Source organism: Spermophilus citellus (assembly GCF_964194105.1).
Source record: "Spermophilus citellus genome assembly, chromosome: 16".
Taxonomy (NCBI): Eukaryota; Metazoa; Chordata; class Mammalia; order Rodentia; family Sciuridae; genus Spermophilus; species Spermophilus citellus.
In genome coordinates this window covers 75,025,532-75,049,709 of record NC_138196.1, presented here as the reverse complement: position 1 = coordinate 75,049,709, position 24,178 = coordinate 75,025,532, and the positions used below count along the sequence as shown (strand labels likewise).

Sequence of the window (24,178 nt, the reverse complement as noted above, 5' to 3'; positions counted from 1 at the left end):
AGTCCATTTTTTATTTTTTTAGACAGAGTCTCGCTAAGTTGCCAAGGCCCCTCTGCTGTCTGCTGTGCCCCAGGAAGTGGGCCACACCTGCTCAACTGGCATATCGTGTCCCAGTTTTGACAGGGACCAGACAGAACTGGGCGCCAGTGCTCAACAATGTCCACAGCAGGGCAGCTGCTGTGTCCCAAGGGAAGCCTCGGGAGGAGGTGGCTGGGAACTAGAGGAGCAGGGGAGTGGGCCCCACATGGCCACAGCCCCCACCTCAGGGATGGCACTGCTGCAGAAAGGAGTCCTCTGTCGGGTGAGCCGTGCCGCCCAGTGTGGAGCAGACCCACGGAGGGTCCAAGCCCACAGAGGTGACGAGTCCTCTGAGCCAGTGAGACGCCCTCAGCACGTCCATGGGCTTTGTTCCTCCCAAGTGGCTGCCCAGCACCTGAGGACAGCAGGGTGGAACCCCCTGAAGGGCCCCAGCTTTTGTGGCAGCCCCCCCTGGAACTGGAAGACACCCAGTGTCTCTGAATTGCAGTTAGGAGCGTTGCCCAACCACGGCAGAACTCTACCAAACGGTCGATTGGGAGGCTCCGGGGACACTTGGCTGGGGTGGCATAGACGTGTAGCACAAACACCTCTGCCGAGTGCGCAGAGCCCCTGGTTGAGAGTTTTCCTGGGGCCACCAGTGAGTGAGGATAGCAAAGAATGTCCCTGACCGCCTGTCTTTCTCTGAACCAGCTTTCTGTCTGTCACCCACTTTGACCCCTCCCCCCAGGGGCACCAGGTCCCAGGACAGCAGCTTTGGAGTCCCACTGTGAGGGCCATCCTTCCTTTGTTTCACTAGGACCTCCATCAGGCAGGAGGCTGCTCTGTCTTCTCTTAGTGTTCTGGAACTTCTTCCCAGGTCTACCTTCCCTGCCTCCGCCCCAGGGGTCAGGCCCCTCTGTGACACCCAGCCTGGGAAGAGAAAGCCTGGCGCGTGGCCTCCCGCTTCCCAGGGCCCCCATCTGTATTGGGCAGCGGTGGGGGGAGGCAGGGGGGGGGTCTCCAGGCTCTACCTGGGGCCTGTTGGGAGGGAAATGTGCCCCTGGGTTTGAGGGGATGCCACGTACACCCCCGAGGTAAAGGAGAGACGTTCAGGTCAGAAGCTGGTGAAAACCGAGGAGCCGTAAAACCAGCTGCTTCCCTCCCCAGAGGGGAAAAAGTGAACCTAGAGAGGACTTAAATCAGGTCTTCAGGAAGCAGGAGCGCGGGAGGAGGCCGGCCTCACAACAGCCCGTCTGTGGGCTCCGTCTGAATTCTGTTTAGACAACGGAACATAAACTACTCCTCTTCAGTCTTTCCAGCCGGCCTGCACGGTCACATAAGCCCCTCTCTGAAAGAGGCAGACATTTTTGGGCCATGAGTCAGACCTCATGTCTCATTGGGCTCCTTCAGGAAGCCAAAATAGACTCTTTGAAAGTCATCACTTGGACTGCCACAAAATGCTCCTTGTGAATGTTCTCCGAGGGCCCCCGGCTGGGCACCACCTCACCCAGAAACATGAGTGACCTGGGGGAAGCCCGACTTAGCAACTCCTGGCGTTATTTTTAGCACAGCAAACACAAGAGGAAGGAAAGAGAGCCTCTAATTTCCTCAGAAATCCCCACTTTCCGTCCCCCTCTTCCCTCTGCCCCCCATTGCCCCATACAGCAAAGGGAGCTCGAGGCTACTATGTATGGCATGGGGCGTGGGGGCCGCCAAAGGCCTGAGAGTAATACCGACTCTAGGTAGTGTTAAACGCCACCACCACAGCTGCCGATGGCAGTGATAATGAGACAGCTGACAGGTACTGAGCACCCGCCCTGTACCAGCCTCTCATGAGGCCTTTCTGTCATTTACCTATGTGCTCCTCACACTGCCCTGCAAGGGGCTGATGTTATGATTCCTCTTTCCCGAAGAGGAAACTGGGGTCCACCATAAACAAAAGTAGGTCACTCTGCCCCAGACTTGCCCCTTCTTCTTCACTGTTCCAAGTATCCCTGTAATGGTGGACACACACACGTTGGGATACCAGCAGACACTCCCAGGCAACACATGTGGCAGGTTGGGATGGTGCTGAAGCCAGCCCAGTGCCTTCAGCCCTGGTCCTGGGCACTGAGGGATTCCAGAGTGCTCCACGGAGCAGCCATGTTTGCCTTGTTTATTCTGAGCCAAACGTGTCACTTTCCAAGATTCTGCATCTGTTCTCAATTCCACCCAGTGAAGAGATGGACTGCTGTGGACAGGCAGCTGGGGAGCTAGAGCCTGTCTGCACAGGCGCCCTTCCACCAGCTCCCTTCCAGAACCCCGGATGCGCCTTCCCAGGCATAGCCCATGTCTCTCCCTGAGAATGACTCACTTCTCTTCCCAGAGGGCCTCCCCGGCTCTCCTCCTTCCCTTTCTTGCTTCATTTGCTCAATACAAGCGGCACAGACACCGTCATTCAGTTCCCAGGGTCTGGAGGTGAAGTGCATGAATGTCCCCAAAATGTGTGCATGTCCTACTCTGGCCACACACCGTTTCTTAATGCCTCTTCTTTCCCACTCCCCCCCTTACTGACCGCACCTCCCTCTTCTCATCCTCTCTCCCTCCCTACCATACGTCCACCTTAAAAATGTCTTTAAAAGACACTGGAATATGATTTTTTAATCAAGTCTAGAGAAAGGGTACAAAGCAAATGGGGAGGGCCTCCTGAGGGCTCAGAGGGCCCCCGCTTGTTAAAAATAATAGAGGTCTGCGAGGCTCGGCGGGTGAGAGGCTGGCTGACTCTGGAGCCCGGACGCTCTCTGAGAAGCACCATGGTCACCAGCTTCCTTACCTTTTCCCTTGCCCTTCCCACTTCTCCCCTGGCCACCCAGTGACCATACTGCTTAAGATTCCCTCAGGCCAATGGCCAGCTGAGCCACTGCTCGCAGGTGACAGTGGCTCGAGACACCTCCCCTCCCGTCTTCTCTCCGGCCCCCAGGCACTACCACAGCATGGAAGTGTTCACCCACTATGACCTGCTGAACCTCAATGGCACCAAGGTGGCAGAGGGCCACAAGGCCAGCTTCTGCTTGGAGGACACAGAATGTGAAGGAGGTAGGTTTGTGGGGGAGGACCATGGGGACTTCATAAGGGCTCCAGTGCTTCCACCCCTGTGTCCCCTGGCCACTGCTGACTCTCCACATGACCTTTCTTCATGCGAGGTCTTTGCTAGGCTTGAGGTAGAGAGGCAAAACCTGGTTCTAAAGGCACCTGTTCCCCAGAGTTGTGCAGGCGGGCACTGTTAGGGCCATGGCCTGCCAGTCAGGTACAGACCCTTGGATGACTCACATGGGCCTCCTGCTGCTTGCCAGAAACCTTTCTTCCCAGGTGTCCCAAGACCCAGTGCCCCTCCCCCACCAGACTATGACCCTTCACGTCCAAGTTCACAAGAGTTGCCCACCCTCTCTCACCTGCTTCCCCAGGCAGGGCATGGTCACCCAATAGGTCACCTCTAATAGGTCACCACACCTGCACTGGGATCACTTGGTGGTGCACCCACTGCCCTGACACCAGGGGTTCTTCGAGGAGAGATATATATATTCTCACTATACCCACTGCCTAGGCAGCTGGGGGAGCTAGAGCCTGTTTGCACAAGCAGACAGGTGCCAGGCACAGCAGCTGCATAAATGTGGGTGTGATTAGTCCCTTATTCATTGAAGCAAAGGTGGGAGCTTGAGGGCAGGAAGAGAGATGATGCAGGGGGTCGTGGGTACATGGTGACAGCCCCCCCCCTCCACCATCCCTGCCTGTAGACATTCAGAAGAATTACGAATGCGCCAACTTTGGTGAGCAAGGCATCACCATGGGCTGCTGGGACATGTACCGCCATGACATCGACTGCCAGTGGATCGACATCACCGACGTGCCCCCTGGAGACTACCTGTTCCAGGTGAGGTGAGGGCCCTGCTCATGGGAGGAAGGGAGGCAGCCTCAGAATGCAATTCACTCAGCCCCTGGCACATGCAAATCAAAATGCATTTGCAAACTGATTTAGTCGTTGAGCCATGGACTCTTAGACAACCACACCTTTGGCTTCTTTTTGAACTTCTCTCCCCTCCACCCTGATTTACCCCAGTGCCCCCCACCCTACTGTGCTGAGGCTGAAAGCAATATGAGCTCATGTATGTTTGTCTCTTTCCTGGGTCATAAAAGAGGCTCTGCTGAGGGGCTGTTCTCCATGCAAAGAAATCCGTCTATAATGGTAGAATGTCAAGCTGGGATAGCCTGGCCAATGACTGTACTGTGGGGACTCCCTAGGGCTTCCACCCTTGGGGAGGGCCAGCCTGGAAGAGTAGCCAGGGAGCCTTGGCCTCCCAGCTTCTGACACACAGTGGCATGCTTCACCAGGGTCCACTTGGCAGGGGAGACAAAGGACACTGGACCCCACTGACTTCCCTTCTGGCACATGGCCATGCTCCTTCTGCAGAAGCTTCATTTTAACACATTTCCACCCATCTCGCTTCCCAGTGTGCCCCCATTGGGTGGCAAAGCAGGTGTCCCTGGAGGCTTTCCCAAGGAGGTACTCAGCTGGCTGAGTCCCCACCCCATATGCTTCCCTGAAGAACCTGCATCTGCAGAGAAGTGACCACGGGGCTTTGAGAGGTCTCCTTGGCAGCCTCAGATGCTGGAAATCAGATGGCCAAGCACTTTTCTACCCATGATCCCAGAACCACAGACCTGGAGAGGCCCAGCCAAATTGCAGAGTGCTCTTTATTTTTAAAAAGAGAATATCTGTGGCTCTGTGCACGTACACAGTGCCCGGTAGCCCATGTTGGCAGTCTGCTATGTCTTTGCCAGTGAATGGGTATCATCCTGTATTCTGAAAAATGCCATTGATTCAACAACTATGATTTATTGAAGACTTATGATGGGCCAGGCAGCCTGTCTCATTGAATCTCCCAGTGAAGGAGCCTTAGAATTATCCACATTTTATAGCCAGGCAAACTCTTGTTACTTCAACTCCATATTATGTGGTTTTGACCCCTAAATGATACAGTTAGCAAACAGACTCAGGGCATGTTAATGCCTCTGATGAAAGAAATATTTCCCTTGTTATAAACACAGAGTCTTAGATGTCTGAAAGCCTGGCCATTTCTGGATACAGTGCCACCTGTGGGCACCAGGATCTGCTGCAGGGGCAGGACAGGGCACTGGGAGAGAAGGAATGGGTGCTCCAAGTAGGAACCAGTGCCCAAAGACTGAGACAGGACTGAAAGGGCCACTAGGTTTCTTGTGGTCTTTGCTTTGTCCTCTTTCTTGTCACTTCAAAGATTCACAGAAATTTGGGAAATTAAAGTCCTTCTGGCAAATGCTCATGAGATTTAGAACCCCAGATAGAGAGTGGGGTGCCTTGGATTTCAGCCTCATCTTCATCCCCAAGTGGATCTTATGGGCCCTAACAGCCCAGTGGGAATCCTTGATGCATCCTGTTGCCCTCATGGCCACACTTCAGGGACACTTGGTGGGAAAGGGACTGCTCGGACCTCAGTGTGAGAGATAGTGATTGCCCTATGTCATATGGGTGGGGCAAGGGGACAACCAGGGTGGTTGGGTAGAAAAGAGACCAAAGAAAATTTAGGCCACCCCAGAGTGAGGCATTTACCACAGTGGGACATGGCCTCTGGCAGGTCTGGCCAGCCAGGCCAGACACAGGTCCTCAGAGTGACTGCCTCCAGCCAGGACACAGGAGGGGCCAGGTGGGCCTCCATTTGCTAAAGCATCTCTGAGGGAGGACCCAGCCAATCTGCTAAAGGGCCCTCTGGGACCTCACACCTAGAATATTCCTTTACAAGCATACTCCCCCCACCCTGCTCACCAGGAGGTGGGAAACGCAGCCCTTCCAGTGTGTTCAGCCCTTGAGGGAAGTCCTGTCACTTATGTCCCCTTCATACAGCTTTTGTCTCCTCATCTTGGCCTCCAGTTTCATTTTCCTTTCTTTTGGTTGCTCACCCAGAATCTCTCTGTCCCTCCCAGTCCCCTCAGAATGATGGTCCTTCCTATTGCTGCTGCTTCTAGCTGTGTCCACTCAGCCAGGGTAACAGGAAGGAAGCAGGCAGGTGGGGTAGAAGGTATAGCAGAGGGGGTCCAGTGTCCACCAACAGTCCCAAGCCAGATCCTGGGCCAGCAGAGCAAGGAAAGACTTCAGGACCACCTAAGTCCAGCCCCAGTGCCCAGAGAGGGGGATGGGTGTGTCCTGTCCCCAGCACCCCTCTTCTCGTGTTCCATACCACACAGTCCTTCTCTCCACTCCCCCTTGGCAACCTGCCTCCTCCTCCTGCAGAAGGCCCAGCTGCTTTCCTAGGAAGAAAGTGACCCTTGATGAAGGTGTGTGTTTTTTATACCAAGAAAGAGGGACACAAGGTCCCGCTCCTCCAGGCCAAGCCCCTCCCTGGCCAGTCTCACTCCCAGCTGCTCCTCAGCACCTGCCACACTCCCCTCTCCTGAGGTCCCCAGCTCTGAACGCTGGGCTGGCCTTGGCAGAGCCCAGGCCTGAGGTGGAGGATGGCCTGGGAAGGAGGGAGCAACTTCCTGTGGCATGACTTCCCCCAGGTTGTCATCAACCCCAACTATGAGGTCCCAGAATCTGACTTCTCCAACAACATCATGAAGTGCAGGAGCCGCTACGATGGCCACCGCATCTGGATGTACAACTGCCACATAGGTAAGGCCCCTGGGCTGCCCCACCTCTCCTCAGGCTCCAGCCCACCCTCCAAGAAATGGGCAAGAGCAGAGGCAGCTTCCTCATCTGGGCAAAGAGCTTGGGGAACTGGGCCAGCACCGCATTCCCGGACTCAGGCCTGGGCTGAGACTTAGTTTTCACAGCCAGCCCTGGCCACAGAGAGAGGGCGGGACAGAACCAGCCGACCCAGCAAGAACAGACCCTAGAGCCATTTAAGGGCTGGAGTTGAGGCCACCAACCTTATGCATCTGACCTCAAAAATGTGGGTGTCAGCAATTTGTGGGCTCTGTATATCAGGTTTTCTTCTGTCAAGAATTACTTCTAGTCTCTAGTAGAGGCTTTTCCCTTGGATTATACGACCTGAGGAACAAAAAGGAAAGCAGAGTTTTCTCCTCTGCAGGAAAGTGATGGACCTCACTCTTGGTGACAGTAAAAATTAGACCACATTTATTCACACATACACTTGAGTTTAACAGGGTCCCTATATATCTGGCCCTGCTCCTGATGGGTGCTCAGAGGTGGCCTCGGTTCAGGCCCTCGGGGCTGAGCGTCTAACTTGCCAAACTCTCTCCCCGATTCCCAGGTGGTTCCTTCAGTGATGAGACGGAACAAAAGTTTGAACAGTTCAGTGGACTCTTAAATAACCAGCTCTCGACGCAGTAGAGAAGGCTCCTGGTCACCTCCTGTGTTCAGGTCACAGTACATCTTCCCTGGGAGGACTAATCACCACAGCCTGCCCCGTGCAGACCCAGCTCAGGAGGAGGGAGCTCCCTCGTTCACCAGGTGCTACTGCCTGACCTCTGTGGCCTCAGAAGGCCTTGGGGGCTGGGACTTGTCCGAAGGGCTGTGGGAGCAGTTCTGAGATCCAGCCTTACCCAGGACCCTGGGTGGTAACACAGGCTGTCATCAGCTTGACCCACCCAAGCTGTGGTCCACCCTGAGTCTGGCACCACCAGACTCTGCACAGATCATATAGGACTGTTTTCTTCTCCAGTTATACATGGGCAAATGTGAGCTTCTCAGCCCAGAGGTGGTCAGGCTAAATCCCATTGCTCCTTCTCTTAGGTCATTTCCAGCTAACTTGAATATCTAGACCTCTCTTCCAACTAAGCCAACTGCCTCTAGTCAATTTTAGTCACACTTATTAAGTACAGTAGTCCCCCTTATCCACAGGGCACATGCTCCAAAACCCCCAGTGGATGCCTGAAACCACGTACAGTACTGAACCCTATATATACTGTTTTTTCCTATATATACATATCTATGACAAAGTTTTATTTAGGCACAGTTAAAAGATTAGCAACAATAGTTAATAATAAAATAAAACAATTATAACAATATGCTGTAATAAAAATTATGTGAATATGGTTTCTTTCTCAAAATACCTTATTGTACTTTCACCTTTTCACTTGAAGAAAGCACTTTATGGCTTCTCTTTGGCATATCCAAATCACCAGCATCATTACTCTGGTGATTTGAAGCCATTATTAAGTAAAATCAAGGTTACTTGAACATAAACACTGTGGTATTTTTACAGTGGATCTGATAACTGAGATAGTTACTAACAAGTGGGTAGTGTATACAGTGTGGATACACTGGACAAATGCGCCTCCCAGGTTAGACAGAGCAAGATGGTGCAAGAGCTCATCATATTACTCAGAAAAAGCATTCAATTTAACTTATGAATTGTTTACATCTGAAATTTTACATTTATATTTTTGGACCACAGTTGACTGTAGGTAACAAACCACAGAAAGAGAAGCCTCAGATAAGGGAGGACTACTATATAGATGCCACGTGTTTTCTAAGTGAGCTCAGAGTTGGTGCTTTCCCCCTGCTCCCTCTTACTTTCAAGATACCATTATTATATGTTCACAAACTTTGAAACACAAAGTAACTTAGGGGCATTCAACATCAGGCATCTGAGCCTTTGAAAATATAGCTCAAAAGAAAAACCAGCCACTTGTGTGAGTCATCCTTCTATCGCTTCAATTCAATTGATTCCATTGTGTTATAACCTGGGTTTGGGTGATGAGAACGCTCACCAAACCCATGTCTTATTACACTTATACCTACTTGCATTGTGGACCGAGACAACGTGCACCCAGATTTCGTCTAAACCAGTGTGTACAGGCCCTGAGCTTCCTGTGTTCTGTCACTGAAAAGGAGCTTTATAGTTTCACAGTTTCACAACATGCAGAGATGGCTCCCATGTCCCCCACAGTCCAATGTGGGATAACAATTGCTGCCCTCTGAGCAGTCCAGGGAGATCACAAAAATCTAGCCATGACCATTCCTGAACTGCTTTTTGCTGAAAGTTGCCAGGGACATAGTTGTTGTGTCAGGATCGCATGGGACAACTAGATTTAAAAAGTCACAGGCAGCTTCCCAAAGCTGGTAGAGAGCATATGCATCAGCAGAGCAGGTGCTCTGAGCCCTTTCCTGTGGCAGAGGGGTGAACCCAGCCACTGTTAGGGGGCTCCCAAATGTGTAAAGGGTATACTAGGGCCACAGCAAGTCAGGTCCACAGTGACACCAAAGCTTCAGGCAAGGACCCTACAGCATCACCTCTCCACCCAAGCCAGAAGAGACGAGGGCACTGGGCCTGTGCCAGAACACCCTTGCACCTGTTCCTTCAGGGGAAGCAACCTCGGCATGCATTAAGATCTCACCTCTTGGCTCTGTTAGTGTTTCTTTCTGCAGAGAGCCTGTTGTAACACTACCATGTAGCATGGGGACCAGCCCAGCCAGAGCCTTGGGACCTGAGTATTACCTTGATTCAGCTGCTCTACAACAAAGGATCGCCAGCTGGCATACCTGACCTACTGGAGTTTGCTGGGCAGATGGCACGGAGCAGGAGCAACTTACCTCCCATGTAGGGTAGACTTTGCAAATGTCCCCAAGGCCCTGATGGGATCTTCCAGGCCTCCTAGGGTGAGCTGGCCTTCAATAGCCATAGGCCCATAGCACAGATGGGACTGCAGATGGCACAGCACCCCCTAGTGTCCTGCGCAGACAATCACATTTCAAAGCAAACATTTGAACTAAAAAGCTTTTATTTCTTTTTTCCCTCAATTTGTGGAACTAGACCAAATTAAAGCCGACCACCCCACAGTGAAGTTCCAACGGTGGCACAGAGCTGTCCCGGCATCTGTAAAGGCTTGTGGTGTTAGGAGCTGGGACCTCAGGATGGCAGGGGACTGGGGACAGCAGGCCGCTCTTTCTTTCTGTGTTGGAGGCCCAGGGCCCGGGACACCAGCCTTCGGGCCACTGCAGCATCCGTCTGTGGCCTTTCCTTCACCAGACGCAGGAGCTCTGAAAGGAAGGTCCCACCCAGTGGGGGTACTTGGGATCAAGACTGGCTGCTTCTCCCAGCAACAAAGCAAGAAGCTGACATCTAGTTACATGTGTGGAGCCAGAGGCCCAGCTGTGCCCACAGAAGCCCTCCTGCTTGTGAGAGGGGCTGGCCAAGTATCCAGGCCTCCATGTTTCAGGGTCCCTGTAGAATCCTGACCCAAACCTCTCATCTCTTGGCAACCAGTGGGGATTAGAGAAGTTAATCCTGTCCACCTCCCTGCTTTGTAGGGCCTTTGGATGAGAAATCAAGGCAGGATGGGATGTCTGGTGGAGACAGGATATTTATTGTTCCCAAGAAATCTGAGACAAAGACCACATAACCTTCCTCAACACAGATGGCCCCAACTGGCCTTCTCCCTAGGCCTGCTTTGTAGGCCACTACTTTGCAATCATGGGAAACTGGCAGCTAAAATCCCTACCCGTGTGTTCTCAAAGAGAAAATGGCAGGAACTGACATTTATTTGGCACTTTCTGTGTGCCCCTCTTGGCTCTAAGCAGGTCTGTGTGTTCCTTGATCCAAGCCTCCAGTCTATCACATACAATCTGCTTATTTTACAGAGGAAGAAACTCACAAAGTGATCTGCTCAAGGTCAACCAGAATGAGTGACAGAACCAGGGCCTCACTCAGGGCTGACCCCAAAGCCCAAATACTTTTCATCCCTGCAAGGTGTGCTTTCCATGGCTCTCTGAAAGGAAGACCAAGCTTCCCCCGGAGTAATGCTCAGAAGAGGCTGTGAAGGCAAGGGCAAACCCTGCTGAGCATGGCAGATTCCATGCTCTCATGGGGCTACTGCCCTGGGCTCCCAGGCCCCCTGGGGCAGGATCAAGGTTCCATGGGCTGCTATACCCCTAAAGAGCAGGGAACTGAAAGAGGAGAACAGAGAGAGAAGGCCTGCTCCTCACCCCAAAACCAAACACACATGTGCACAGCCCCCCCCCCCCCCCATCCAGGGACAGTGTGTTCTTACTTGGCCTTTGCAAGGCTTTGAGCTTGGACTGCTTGGTTCCCTGTGTGAGAGGCCGGATCTTGAGCAGAGGGAACTCCTTGGTCAGGGCATCAGCAGCTGGGGAAAGAGTGAATCTGGAGAAATCCCCTACTGCTGCATGAGATCCCTGGGGCCCAGGAGTGCACAGCAGCTTTGAGCACCCAGCCCCAGCTTGGGCAGGACTACTCTGCCACCACTCTGGCTGGATGAGAGACAACAGCCCCAGTTCACCTCATGCTCCAGAGCCCTGCAGATCTGCATGGGAGTGACTACCTGGGCTCTAGGTATGCCCTCAGCCCACAGGCAAGAGCCACAATAACGAGGCTGTAACTCTCACACTGGGTGAGGCAGACTCTGCCTTTGAAAGCCCCAAAGCTGAGATCAGACTATCATTTCACCACTTAAAACCCCCCAGGGACACTTGCACTCCTTGCCCTGGTCATGCTCCACCTCAGAGCACCTTCCCACAGGACACAGTGGGAAGACAGGTCCTTGCCTTCTGCTGCTTTACAGATGAGGAGACTAAGGCTGAAACATGGCCTGCCTATCCAGGCTATTTGTGACAGAGCCCAGAGCTCCAGCTAGTGCTGGGAGCAGAACCATACAGGCCCCTGGCTTGGGGTGGCCTGCACCTGGACATGGGTGGCCTTCCCTTCTGGTCAGAGAGGGAACTGAGCCCAACACGAAGCCACCTTACCTGAGGCCAGGCAAGGAAAGATGCCGAGTGCATGAGTGTCATCCACCCACTGAATCTTGAACCCCTTCTCCCTGTGGGGGAAGAAGGCACAGGAGGTTACAGAAGTCAGCAACCAAGCCCTTTCCCACTGGATGCCATAGGAAAGTTCCCTCCCACCTGATCTTCAGCACTGGGACCTCAAAACAGCAATTGCAGCAAGCTTTCTCTCAAGAGCATGTGGTCAGCTTCAGAGAGACAAATACTACCCTATAAATCCATTAGGCAGGCCGCCACATCCTGAGGGACTGATGGCCTCCCAGTATCAGCAGCCGAGTCTATAACCAAAGCCCCTGCTCTCCCCGTCCCTTTCCCCAGCCACAGCCAGGTTGACCTGCCCGGGAGCAGGAGCCAAGACAACATGCCCACCTTCTGTCTTTCTTTCTGCAGAATTAGGTACTTGGGGGGTGGGGGCAGACAACAAAGGGCTGTCCCAGCTCCTCTCCAGAAGGCAATACCCAGCCTCCCCTGCCACCTGCTGGCACTCACTGGAACTCAGAGAATGTTGCCATCAGGTCCTCAGTCTTGAGCGCTGGCTCAAAGTCATAGATCTCCACCACGTGGGCAAATTCCTTCCCAGGCAGCTCCTCTGCGAAGGAGGACGTGTCCAGGTGGACCTTCTCAATCTGGATCTCCTTCTCAGTCAGCTTGTCTGTGATCTGGGAGCAATCGGATCTTTTGGCAAGGGGAGCTCAGACACACTGGGACCCAAACGACCAGTTTTAAAACCACCCTTGACAGTTCTGCTGGAAGGAGGGATCCCTGCTGGCAAGAGTCTGAGAATAAAAACATGATCTCAGAGTGGGATGGGCCACTCAGGACTCAGGAGTTTTAGGGCGTGCACTTGGTTTGATAGAGTCCCCACTGGGAACTGGAACCTGCACACATTAAACATAAACCTGATAGGTACCTTCTATACACCCCCTTTACAGATGGGGAAACTGAGGGGCAAAGAGTTAAGAAGTTTTGCCCAAAGTTGCAGTTAGTAAGAGACAGAGCTGGGAAAGTCCAGGATCTTTCATTCCCTTATTAATGATGTGATATGTAAGCAACTCCTTTCAGTCTGCATTCTTCGGGTTCAAAACAGCAATCCAATATGCCCATCCTACCAACCAGCCCCACAACCCACCTCAGGGACAGAAACATGGTTCCAAGGAAATATGATTTGAAGACAAAGCTCCAGGTAGAAGAGTGATTCTCTGTAGTGCATGAAAAGCACTTGCACTTTCTGTCTGGGACCTTGCAAATCTATTCCTTTTATTTTCTCAGATGAGGAAACAAGACTTAGAAAAGCAAAATGACATGCCTGGCATCTACTAGCTCCTAAATGGTTGAGCTGGGATCTAAATGCACACCTCCACCCCCATGCTTCCTGTCACCCCACACCCAGGCCTGAGCCACCCACACATCCCCAGCCCTCCACCCCATGACCCTTTGTCCCCATCCACCTGCAGCCACACCCACCTCACTGCCGCCCTCCCTTTTCTGGGCTCAAGAGCCTCATCACCTCCCGCAGCAGCTCACTGCAATCTTCCTCAGAGCAGCTGCCAGGCTCCTCCTCCTCCTCTGCTTCCTCCTCCTCTTCCTCCTCTTCCTCCTCCTCCTCCTCATCCACTGGGTTCTGCTCCAGTTGACTCCCATTCCCCTCTTCCAGGGCTGGCTGCAGGCTGGACCCAAGCTGTGTGGCAGCCTCCAACCCGCATCCCTTCCCTGATGGACTCTCAGGTCCTGGGGGCTCAGTGCCAACTGGCTCCGGCAGTGGCTCCTTCTCACAACTTTGGCCTGGGTCCTTCAGGTCCTCTGTTCCCTGAGTCATCAACGTGGTGAGTCCCTGATGGGTATCAGGGTCCCCAGCACCAGCATCTCCAGGCTTTTCAGAGACCCCACCAGCTGGGGTCTCTTCCTTGACCACTGGGGTAGAGGGAGCTGCCCATTCTTCTTCCCTGCGCCGCACCCGGGGCACATACAAAGGCTGGTCTGGCTTGCGTCCTCGATGCCATCGGCGAGCCCGTGCACCCCGGGAACCAGCAGCCGCTGCCTGGTTGGGGGTGGGCCGAGGACCAGGGTACTTTCTGGTGTGAGAGGCAGGAGTGTGGCTAGGGCCAGAGGGATCATCTGAACTTGGTATCCTAGAGCAGGAACAGGAGGAAATGATCAAAGAATATTGGGGCCCACAGGAAAATGGCTGACTTGAGCCACCCAGACCAAACTGACCCTTAAAAATCCCTTGTGAAGAACGTGGTGGAGGCAGAATACCATCTCTCACAAGTCCAAAGCAGCCAGCTTGCCCTCAGTACTACTCTTTACATCAAAGATGGCTGAATGTTTGGTTACACAGTGCATAAGGCAAATACTTGCTTTTAGGAATTACGTTATTAGAAAAGCACGTAACTTTAAACACTAGGATCAGAGTCACAATGATAAGATGCTCATCCTGTGAGATGCGCATGGGAATAGATATGACTAGCAGCCTGGCAGGTGCTTCCTGGTGCCATGGTCTCTCTGGGGCCCATGCTCACCAAGAAGAGGGGCAGACCCCTCCTCACTATTTACATTGTTCTTTATCTCATCTGGCCCAAATGAAAAATTGAATTTGCCAAGTGAGTTACACAAGTAAAGCATGTCAACTGCTGAAAACAAAGGCAGTACTGTCGTAGGACTAGGGATGGAGGGGGGCCCACACCCAGCCCTGGATCCTGCCAAACACCACCCTCCCAGGGACTGGCCAGGAACTGACTGCTGAAGACCCTCTAAGGCAGCAGGATACACACCTGATGTCCTGGTGACAGATCACTGTCCTCCTCTTCCAGCCCTCCCCAACAGAGAAACTGCTCAAGAGATCAAAATTCTCTGTTGTTCTATGGATCAGATACCGCAGGCGGCTGGAGACTGGGGGGAAAAGAAGAACCCTAGGAAGGGAACAGAAGAAGTCTTAAGCAGGTGCTTCTGGGACCTGGCTCCTACCAGATCCACTCCCAGGGTAATGGTGGCTTAATACCAGGCTCCTTCTGCCTCAGTAGGCCCCAGGCAGGATGCAAAGGAACTGAATACAGGTGCCCACAGGGAGTTACTGGTCCCACCCTCATTCTTGAGCAGGCCCCTTTAGTCTTGGGGTGATGCTCAGAATCACAATGGAAAGATGCGGCTGGAAGAGGCCAAGCTCCAATATATTAGGACAAAAGGCCTGGGCAAGCTGCCAGCCAGTCACCTGGGTGCTGCTTCCAGAGTAGGGGACAAACCCTGCCCTTCCTAGCATCAAAGGACCCCCTCACATCTCCCACATACTTTGACAGCTGCTTCTGCAGCAGGAAACGGTCCAGTTCCTCCTGGACCTGGTGAACAAAGTCATTCTCCGCCGAGGAGAGGAAAACACCGTCCAAGCAGAGAAGGGCCAGGGTGACTGATGAGAGAGCCTGTAGGGGGACAGACAGGGCCGGGGATCAGAGCTCAGGACCTGGGCCCGCCCACAACCCCGAAATATCGGTGCCCAAAAGGCCTCAGATGCTTTTGGGTCCAGGGTGTCTTTTTTGGCAATTGAGGAGTCAGGCTCAGAGGCAGAGGATTGCCATGCCGGGTCTCCCCCGCGTCGGTGGACAGGGAGGGTCTCCCGACGAGCGCTGGCCTAGCATCCCGCGCTGCGCTCGCTGGCTCCGGCTCACGCGCGCCGCCCGCAGGGGCTGCCCCGGGCCTGCTCCACGCCTCCAAGTTGTCCTCCCCACCCCGGAGCCAGCGGACGCAGGCGTGCGCCCCCAGAACCGCAGCACTCACCAAGGCCGCCCTGCGCGACGCCGCTGCTGTAAGGGTCCACAGGGGCATGCGCGCCCCCGCTCGCCTGAGAAAGCCCCAGGCCTCCCCGGAGCCGCAGCGCCACCGCGCGGCCTGGGGGACGAATCGCAGGAGCAGCAAAGGGGCCTGTTCTTGTCACCTATGGAGGCGGGGATACCCCTGCGACTAACACAAACTTCCAAAGGACGCGACTAGGTAATATATTCACTGGAAAACCTAGACGCACAAAGGTGAAATGACTTGTCCAAAGTTGCACGAGTAGGGCTGGGGATGTGGCTCAAGCAGTAGCGTGCTTGCCTGGCATGCGTGCGGCCCGGGTTTGATCCTCAGCATCACATACAAAGAAAGTTGCACTGGTAGTGAATTCTAGAATCTTGCTTTGAGCAAAGGTGGGTCTGATTGCAAAATATGTTCTGTATTTTCCCCATAACTATCTTCTAGAATCAATTAAGCAGACACTTTTGAGAGGCTACTGTACCCTAGATAGGCAGCACTAGGTTTTTCGGATTTTAGGTTTCCCTCCGCAGGGAACTAACAAGAATAAAGAAGGAGCCGCTCCTGAGCACCAGGTATTTGGGCACCCTCTGCCCATCAGTGCCCTTCCTTCTCCTTTATAGAAGGGACCTGCAAAGAGCGCTGATTCACACCAGACAAATCGCTGACAAGGTGCTTGCCTTGTGGGTAATTGGGCGGGGCCATCACTCTATGATTTGCAGGTCGACTTATGTTGCCTTGCTGCATCCAGAAGTCATTCCTGTGCCCACCTTGATCAAATTCTTGCTCTCAGTCTGTGGGGTGGACTATTATCCTGTAGGAGACCAGGGTTGGAATCCTGTCCTCTGAAAAGTGTTAAAATGTAAATACCTGGTCACCCTGAATCCAGAAATCCAGAGCGGCTCAGAGCAAAGCAGGGTCCTGGGTTAAGAGCCAACTTGGGTCCATGGGTGGGATACTCCTCCAGGTGGGCCCTGAGGTCAAGTATAGGCAGGATGGTGAGGGAGGGCTGTCCCTGCAAAGGCCAACTGGGAAAGGAGACGTGAGTGTGGAGAAATGGAGAAAAATAAAATGCATTTTGGTTTCACAATTTTTCCCTAAGTATTTCTAAAAGAGACAGTGTTGCCACATTTACAAAAGCTGAATTTCCTGATATCTATCAAGGAGGATTAAAAACTTGAGTCAAGACAAATAAGTGCAGAGGGAAATTACAAGTATTCTTTCTGAAGTGTCCAACCTGGGGCCTCCAGCACCCGGGACAAAGAAAGAACAGGGACACCATCTGCCTTCTGACTGCCCCCAGCCTCACCCGTGCTCTAAGCTGTCTCCTCGGAAGTGGGAACAGGCCGCAAGATGCCATCCTTGTATCTGACCAGGCTTCCTTGACTGCAGGTATGAAGCTGAGAAACAAGCCCACCTGGCCGCTAGAGACCAAGTAGGACCTAGCGAAAACGTCCGGCACGACTCAGAAATCAAAGGCCCAACTTTCTCAGCAAAATGGTCTTTTTCTCCCCCTAGTGGAGAAACAACACCACCCACCGCTCCCCCACCCTGGCCCGTCCCCCCTCAACTCCGGGAACGAGCCACGCCCACCTCTTTAGAGCTGGCCCACTGCAGAGGTGTTCAACAAATTCCAAGTGTCTAAGTAGAAACAAAGTCCTCAGAGGAGGGCTGCCCATGACCCCCCATTTCTGTAACACAGTACTTCAGGTAATTGAGAGGCTGAATTTGTAAAAAGATACCAGTGTCCAGGCTCCACCTGGACACTGGGAGGTCATCTAGGGATGCCTAGGTTGATAGGTAAAAGGATCAAAGTGCATCTAGGCACACAATTTGGGGGCAAATAGCAGGTGAATGTCTTTGGGGGACCATTCAAAGGTGAGCAAACAACAAGAAGCAGCACAGAGGATCTGTAGAATTTCTACAAGAGCCTAACAGAAAAAGGTGGAGAATAAGAGCATCTTGGACAATTCTGATGAAAAAGCAGAAGAAATTTTCAGTTAATAACTGCTTCATATTCCTCCAGGAAAAAAAGAAAAAAGAAAGAAAGCCTGGTATCCAACTTCCATGAAAAAGGATGGAAGGTACCCTTGAGAGCTGTGGAGAGATGTTGAAGACCTCATTGTGTGCATCCAACTGGAGTTGACACTGAAAACACATCTTGTGGTGGAGTTAAATGACAGTAACTGCTGTTTGCACAAGTAACAGCTGCACAAACCACCCTCATCTAACTTGGAAGAATCCCTTTAGGTGATAGCTGTCACCCATAGAGCAGGAGGTTGCACCAAGTTAGCCCAGGGGTACCTGACTGTGGAGTGCAGAGTTAGCCTCAAAACCCACCTCTCACCTTGATGCCACACCCCTGCTATTAGACACCCCAAGATTAAGACTCTTCGTCTCTAGAATGTCATCAGAAGCCTCTTGACACTGTGACCTGTAGCCATACATAGAAGTCAGGAACTTGATTAAACTACATGAAGCTGTCGGTGGGAGAAGCTGGAGGTGAGGAGCAGGGTTTCAGCCCAATTGGAAAGCATGATCAAAAAATGATGGAAGGGGGGCTGGGGATGTGGCTCAAGCGGTAGCGCGCTCGCCTGGCGTGCGTGCGGCCCGGGTTCGATCCTCAGCACCACATACCAACAAAGATGTTGTGTCTGCCGAGAACTAAAAAATAAATATTAAAATCTCTCTCTCTCTCTCTCTCTCTCTCTCTCTCTCTCTCTCTCTCTCAAAAAAAAAAAAAAATGATGGAAGGAATGACGGCATGTGACCTGGGGTTGCAAGTGGTCACATCTGAAGGGATGGGCCTGGAGTCCCCTGCTTCCTTAGCAACTCTGAGTAGCAACCTGGGACAACCTCCCTTGCCTTGGGCAGGGGTGTCCCAGACTCACTTCTCCTGGCTCTGGCAACCTTGACGGGTCTGAGAAGATGCTAAGGGCACTGACAAACTCCTCTTCACATTTAAGTGTCTTTTTGCATGCCAGGAAGGTTAAATTTAAGAATATTCAGTTTATGTTTGTTATTTAAAGTCCTCATAATCTTTTCATGGCTTTGGCGTGCTTAGAATCTTTCAGGCACTGTGGGCAGTGATTCCAATTTTAAAAAATGAAATGTATCTTGGCCTTGTTCTTCTAAATGGGCAGATGTAAGAAAAGTTGACCAGATTTGTAAGAGAACCAATCTTACGATATTTTAAGATCTGTAAGAGTTGTTTAAAATCAGCACATAGAAAGGATTTGCTTCGTGGTCTGCTGGGTGGGTTATTTGTTTAAAGAAAATGAGAACTTCTGAGAAGACGGAGCAGACAGACTTCTCTCTGTTCCTTCCCCCAAAACAACTGAAGAGCCTGGACACTAAATATTAAAGAAGCTTAGCCAGATCTCAAAGATAGAGAGAAGAGAGCCTGCCAGTCAGGGCTTTGGGAGCCAAAGAAAGATAACGAGATAAGTTTCCTGAATTTTCTTTGTACCTCAAATCCCCAGGCCTGGAGATTCAAGAAGCCAGAAACTCAGAAACACCAACAGACACAGACCAAAAAGCACACACAAAACAAGACCTCAACAAAAGACCTAAGAGTGGCCTAGCAAGATAGAAAGCTTTGAGAAAAAGATTTCTCTATGACAGCCATGCCCCTCTGCCTGCAGGAAGGAAGGTCAAGTGAGGAACCTGGATTGTCACCCCCAGCTGGTGTCATGAGCATCACGCCTTCCCACCAACATGACATTAGAGAGGGCCAAGTTGGGACCTGGGACTGTCATCCTCTCCAGGTAGAGTTACTAGAGACTCCCAGACACCTGTTCCTCCACCCTCTATGGTGCTAACAGAGGGTGCTATCAGGCCTACTGGACAGGAAGACTTCTATCATTGATCAGAAGCCACCCACCCGCATGGTGTCAGTGGAAGCCACCCTAGCAGCAGTGTAGCACTTCTCCCCCACCTAGCCAGGAAGCTCTGTAACCATGACCCAACAGTGACGAGGACCCACTCAAGGCTGAAGGGAGCGGAATGGGTAGCCTAGACTTTAGCAAAGAACATAGGAGGAAGAAAATACATAGTGAGCAGAAATCAACAAAACAGCAGAGAAAATCAACACAGATTTGCTGGCTCATTGAAAAGATCAATGAAATTGAGAAACCCCTCACAATAAAACTGACATGGTGGGGGAAAGAGAAGACACAAATTAGTATTATGAGGAATAAAACTGGGGTTATCATTACAGACCCTGCAGACAGCAGATAATAAGGAGATACAATGTACAACTTTGAACATATATATTTAACAACTTAGCAGGGGGGGGGAATCCTATCTTAAATGTTACTTAGTCTATCTATATAAACTTTTGAAAGAGCAACATTTTAAACATGGAGAAGAGGTTAGTGGTTGCAAGGGTTAGGAATAGGGGACAGGGGGTGGGGAGGGGTGGGACAATGCAGGGAGAAGAGGCAGGAGGGAGGGGGCATGACAAAGGAGTCACACACGAGGAACCTGTGCTCCAGCCTTGCACAGTGGTGGTGCATACAAGAACCTACACATGAGATCCACTCCTATCAGGCTAAGCACACATACTCGAGTACAAGTCGAATGGGAAAATCTGAAGATTAGCAGATTGTATTGATGTCAATATCTTGATCGTGATATCATCTTAATGCTTGCAAGATGTTACCACTAGAGGGACAGGGTAAATAATATATGATATCTCTCTGTATTATTTCTCACAATTGCACATGATTTTACAACCATCTCAATAAGGATTTCAATTTAAAAAGGGAAAACCAAATAGATCGAATTTCTAAGTGCAGTTGAAATATCTAATAATGATAGATATGAGGGAAACTAGAATCAAAGTTTTAAGTGAAAATTGTTTTGTAATTTTGAACTATAGTTGTTCTCATTTTACATGAAATACATTAGATATGTAAGCAAAATTATTACATTTGTTAATGAAAATTTAAAATTTAATGAAAACTAGGTATTTAAATTTGGTATTTTCATAAACTAATATAACTTTAAAAATCTAATTATAAGAAGTCTTTTGTGAATAAGTCACTCCCAGACATTAAAAAAAAACTTACATAGAAAAACTACATGAAAATCAAAGAAAAAGGCAAAGATATTAAAACAATTAAAGATAGAGATGCACAGGCCTGGAGATTTAATAAATAAAATAATTGAAACACCTGAGAAAGAAAATTTCTGGAACAGGACAAAAATAAAAGGCAACAATATTTTCTTTAAACAGAACAAAACATGAATCTAGAGATTAAAATGTTGTTCCAGAAAATAGTGAGGCAGATTATGATTTTAAAAAGGTTATTTCATGGGGCTGGGGTTGTGGCTCAGTGGTAGAGCACTTGCCTGGCATGTGTGAGGCACTGGGTTCGATTCTCAGCACCGCATATAAATCAATAAAGTCTATTGATGACTAAAATAAATTTTAAAAAAAGGTTGTTTCATGATTGTGAAAAAACTGTAGCTATAGCTATACAATGATTTAGGCATAGTATTAAGGGGAAAAATCAGCAGCTTGTAGATTTTCCTAGCAACTCATGCCAGAAGAAAAGGGAATAATATCTGTAGAATTTCAAAGGAAAATATGAAGACCAGAAATTCTATAGACTGTGACCTCAGTGGAGAGGTCTTCTCCACCTGCGGTGGCCCTGGAAGTCATCTCTCATAGAGAGTCTGCTGCAGGAGGTGGCCTGCACTCCATTTGCAGAGAGCACATGTTCCTGCACAGTTCTCCTCTCCAGACTTTTTGTAAAATCGCAAATACCTGAAAAGTCCTCTATTTGAGAATAGATTGCCCAGGCTGGCCTCTTTGACAGCCTTTAGCTCTTCACCTCAATTAGAAAAAGAAAATTCTCTCTTCCTAGCCTGGCATCTTTCTCTCCCTTCACCTCTCCCCTCTTTCTTTCATAAATGGCTCCCCTTCCCCAATTTTGGCCTTAGTTCATTGATTAGAACCTAGCAAGTGTCTCTTTGTTCCATGTTCTTGTGAGTCAGTGTTATGGTCAGAATATGGCTTGTTCCTCCAAACTCACATAGGAGTTTAATGTCCCACATCTTATGTTAATGGTATTAAGAGGGTGAAAACTTAATCAGACTGTGGCATTTAGAGGTGAGACCCTTTGGAAGAGTTAAGATTAGATTAGATTAGATTAGATCACTTGGGTGTAGCCCCCATGATTGAACCCAAGTGACTATAAAAAGAGGGAGAGAGACAGACACATTCCCATCATTCCCATCATGGTGTGATACAGGCAAGGGGGAACTCTTACCAGAACCTGAATCATGATGTTTGGGATTGCAACCTCCTAAACTTTGATCTATATAAATCTGTTTTCTTTATAAAGGGTCCTACCTATGGCATTTCATTATAGTAATGAAAAGCTAGATAATAGAGTTTGTTTCCTAATTATTTCTGAATTATGATTTGACATTCATCATCCTTTCTGAAAAGCTACTAAAAATCATAGGCCTAATCAAGAGATGAATAAAAATAAGTGACTCACAGACTTGAGTCTCATGAGAGACAAGGCCTGTGATGAACATTTGATTTACTTGAAACAGATGAACTGATGTAATCACAGCAACAAAATGGCATACACGTATAAATCTCAAAAAGAAGGCTATAGATATAAAAAAACACAAAAGCATTTTTCGTCATAACAAATTGGGGCAGAAACTCAAAATAATTCCACAGTATAGATAGGAGAGAAGGGCATATAACCATGCCCAAACCAGAAAGTGCTCTATTTTTTTCCTAGTAATTGGCAGAAGTTAGGCAAGTTTGTTAATAAACTCAACACACCAACTATATAGAAAAACATAACATGGCAGGAAGAAAAATCTCTTTAAAAAATCGGTCATAGAAGTAACACCTGACAAAGCTTTTTCGACAAACCATAGGTGGGATAGTAGAATTATATCAAACATTAAAATGTACTCACAAAGCAAAATATTACCATATGTTCTTTACCCAACTCACACCTAAAACAACTCTGAAAATTCATTAAAGGATCTAAATGAAAGTCAAATGCCCTGTGCTGAAAGGGAAAACACTTGAAGTGCCACCTTAAAATTTGGGACTAGACGAGGGTATCTCCCAAGGCCTCTGCCATTTGCCATTGTTCCAGAGGTAGCACAGGTGACAAAGGGAACAAAAACTGGAAATCAACAAGTTTGATGGGATCTGATTATCTTTGATCGCAATTGTTTTAACTAAAAATTCAATAAAACCAACTAAAAATTTTCCCAAGTAACAGCTGTTCCCTGGGGACCCTAGGAGTTAAAAAAAAAAAAAAGGCAAGAGTCGGGCAGAGGTGGGAAGGCTGTGGAGAAGGGGCAGAAGTAGGAGGCAAGCTGTGGGACAGGCGGGGATTGGGACAGGAGGGACTAGAAGGAGAGGGAAGGAGTCCCCTCGCCAGGCCATGTTCTACCTGATTGGCCTCTGCATGCGCCTCCCCAGCTGGGGAGGCCCCCACACACCCCTAGATCTCAGGTGCTTTTGTTGTCCCAGTTCCCAAGAGACCATAGCCATAGTCTTGGCTGAGTTCTAGGCTCTTCTTAAAGGGCCGGAGTAAAAGAACCCAAGATGGGGTCAGAGTTCTCTCCAGAGGGCTGCAGGGCTCAGACCTGTCCCCATCTCAGCCTCCAAGCTTCTGCTGTGGTCTCCTTAAAACAATATGACTTTTCAGATGTTGGACACTATGGTCATCCCTTGGTGTCCACGTAGAGTGGGTTCCAGGATCCCTGTAGATCCTAATATCTGCAGATACTCAAGTCCCTTATGTAAAATGGTGTAGAATTTGTGTAAAACCTACATATATCCTTCTGTATATGTAAGTCATTTCTAGATTACTTATAAGAATAAATATATTGCAAATGCTATGTAAAATGGTTATTATATTCTATTGTTTAGGAATAATGACAAAAAAATGTCTATACATGTTTGGTACTGGTAGAATTAAAAAAAAAACCAAAAACGTTTCAATCTGCAGTTGGTTGACTCCTCCTTGGATAGGAGGGATGGCTTTACCTACAAGTCCAGGTTTGTTTTTCTCTGTCCAAGAGTCAATGTCCCATCAGTCTGTTGTCTCAGTGTCTAAAGGGAATAGAGGGAAAATGAATGTCAGAAATAAATATTAAGCCTTAGTAATGACATAGGAAGTGTCTACACTTAAAAGTTTAAGTTCTGAAAAAAAAATGACACAAAATTGATCTCATCTGTTTGATAGACAGCATCAGAAAAAATAGAGAAAGAAGGTAGACTAAAATGTGGGCAGTGTTGCCTCTGAGTGCTGTTATTATGGATTTTCTCTTTAGGTTTCTGCTCTTCTTACACAAAATCTCCTAAAACATATGTATAGAGTATATTTGGTATATTTGGTATATTCAGGCTGCTGTAGTAAAATACCATATGTGGGAAGCCATTCTTGCACGTGATTGGGCACCTCCCGGATTGGGTGTGAGGCGCTCTGGCTAAACTGTGTCGGAGCTTTCCCCACCCTCTCCTGGTGCAAGAGCCAGTCTGTGTGGGGGTGTGACTGACCACTGACCCTGAGGCCAATCACTGACCCTGACCTTGGAATGCTGCCCCCCTTG

The 24,178-nt window shown here is 49.8% G+C and overlaps 2 protein-coding genes across 4 annotated transcripts in view; one reads left to right on the top strand and one right to left on the bottom strand.

Annotated features, from left to right (window-relative positions):
• LOXL2 (lysyl oxidase like 2) overlaps window positions 1–8,643 on the top strand; it is a 93,708-nt gene extending 85,065 nt beyond the window's left edge. For all 3 annotated transcript variants that reach the window (XM_081269181.1, XM_081269180.1, XM_081269182.1), the window contains exons 11-14: window positions 2,978–3,093; window positions 3,792–3,928; window positions 6,589–6,700; window positions 7,302–8,643. In XM_081269181.1, coding sequence (XP_081125307.1) covers window positions 2,978–3,093; window positions 3,792–3,928; window positions 6,589–6,700; window positions 7,302–7,381 — 445 coding nt within the window. In that variant the 3' untranslated portion in view covers window positions 7,382–8,643. The remainder of the gene's footprint in view (window positions 1–2,977; window positions 3,094–3,791; window positions 3,929–6,588; window positions 6,701–7,301) is intronic.
• Window positions 8,644–9,756: 1,113 nt separating this feature from the next.
• R3HCC1 (R3H domain and coiled-coil containing 1) lies at window positions 9,757–15,643 on the bottom strand. The gene is made up of 8 exons (XM_081269442.1): window positions 15,563–15,643; window positions 15,080–15,207; window positions 14,566–14,703; window positions 13,302–13,923; window positions 12,284–12,453; window positions 11,759–11,829; window positions 11,044–11,139; window positions 9,757–10,033 (listed from the first exon to the last, which is right to left on the bottom strand). The coding sequence occupies exons 1-8, from the start codon at window positions 15,608–15,610 to the stop codon at window positions 9,903–9,905; spliced, it is 1,404 nt and encodes a 467-aa protein (XP_081125568.1). The 5' UTR covers window positions 15,611–15,643; the 3' UTR covers window positions 9,757–9,902.
• Window positions 15,644–24,178: the final 8,535 nt, after the last annotated feature.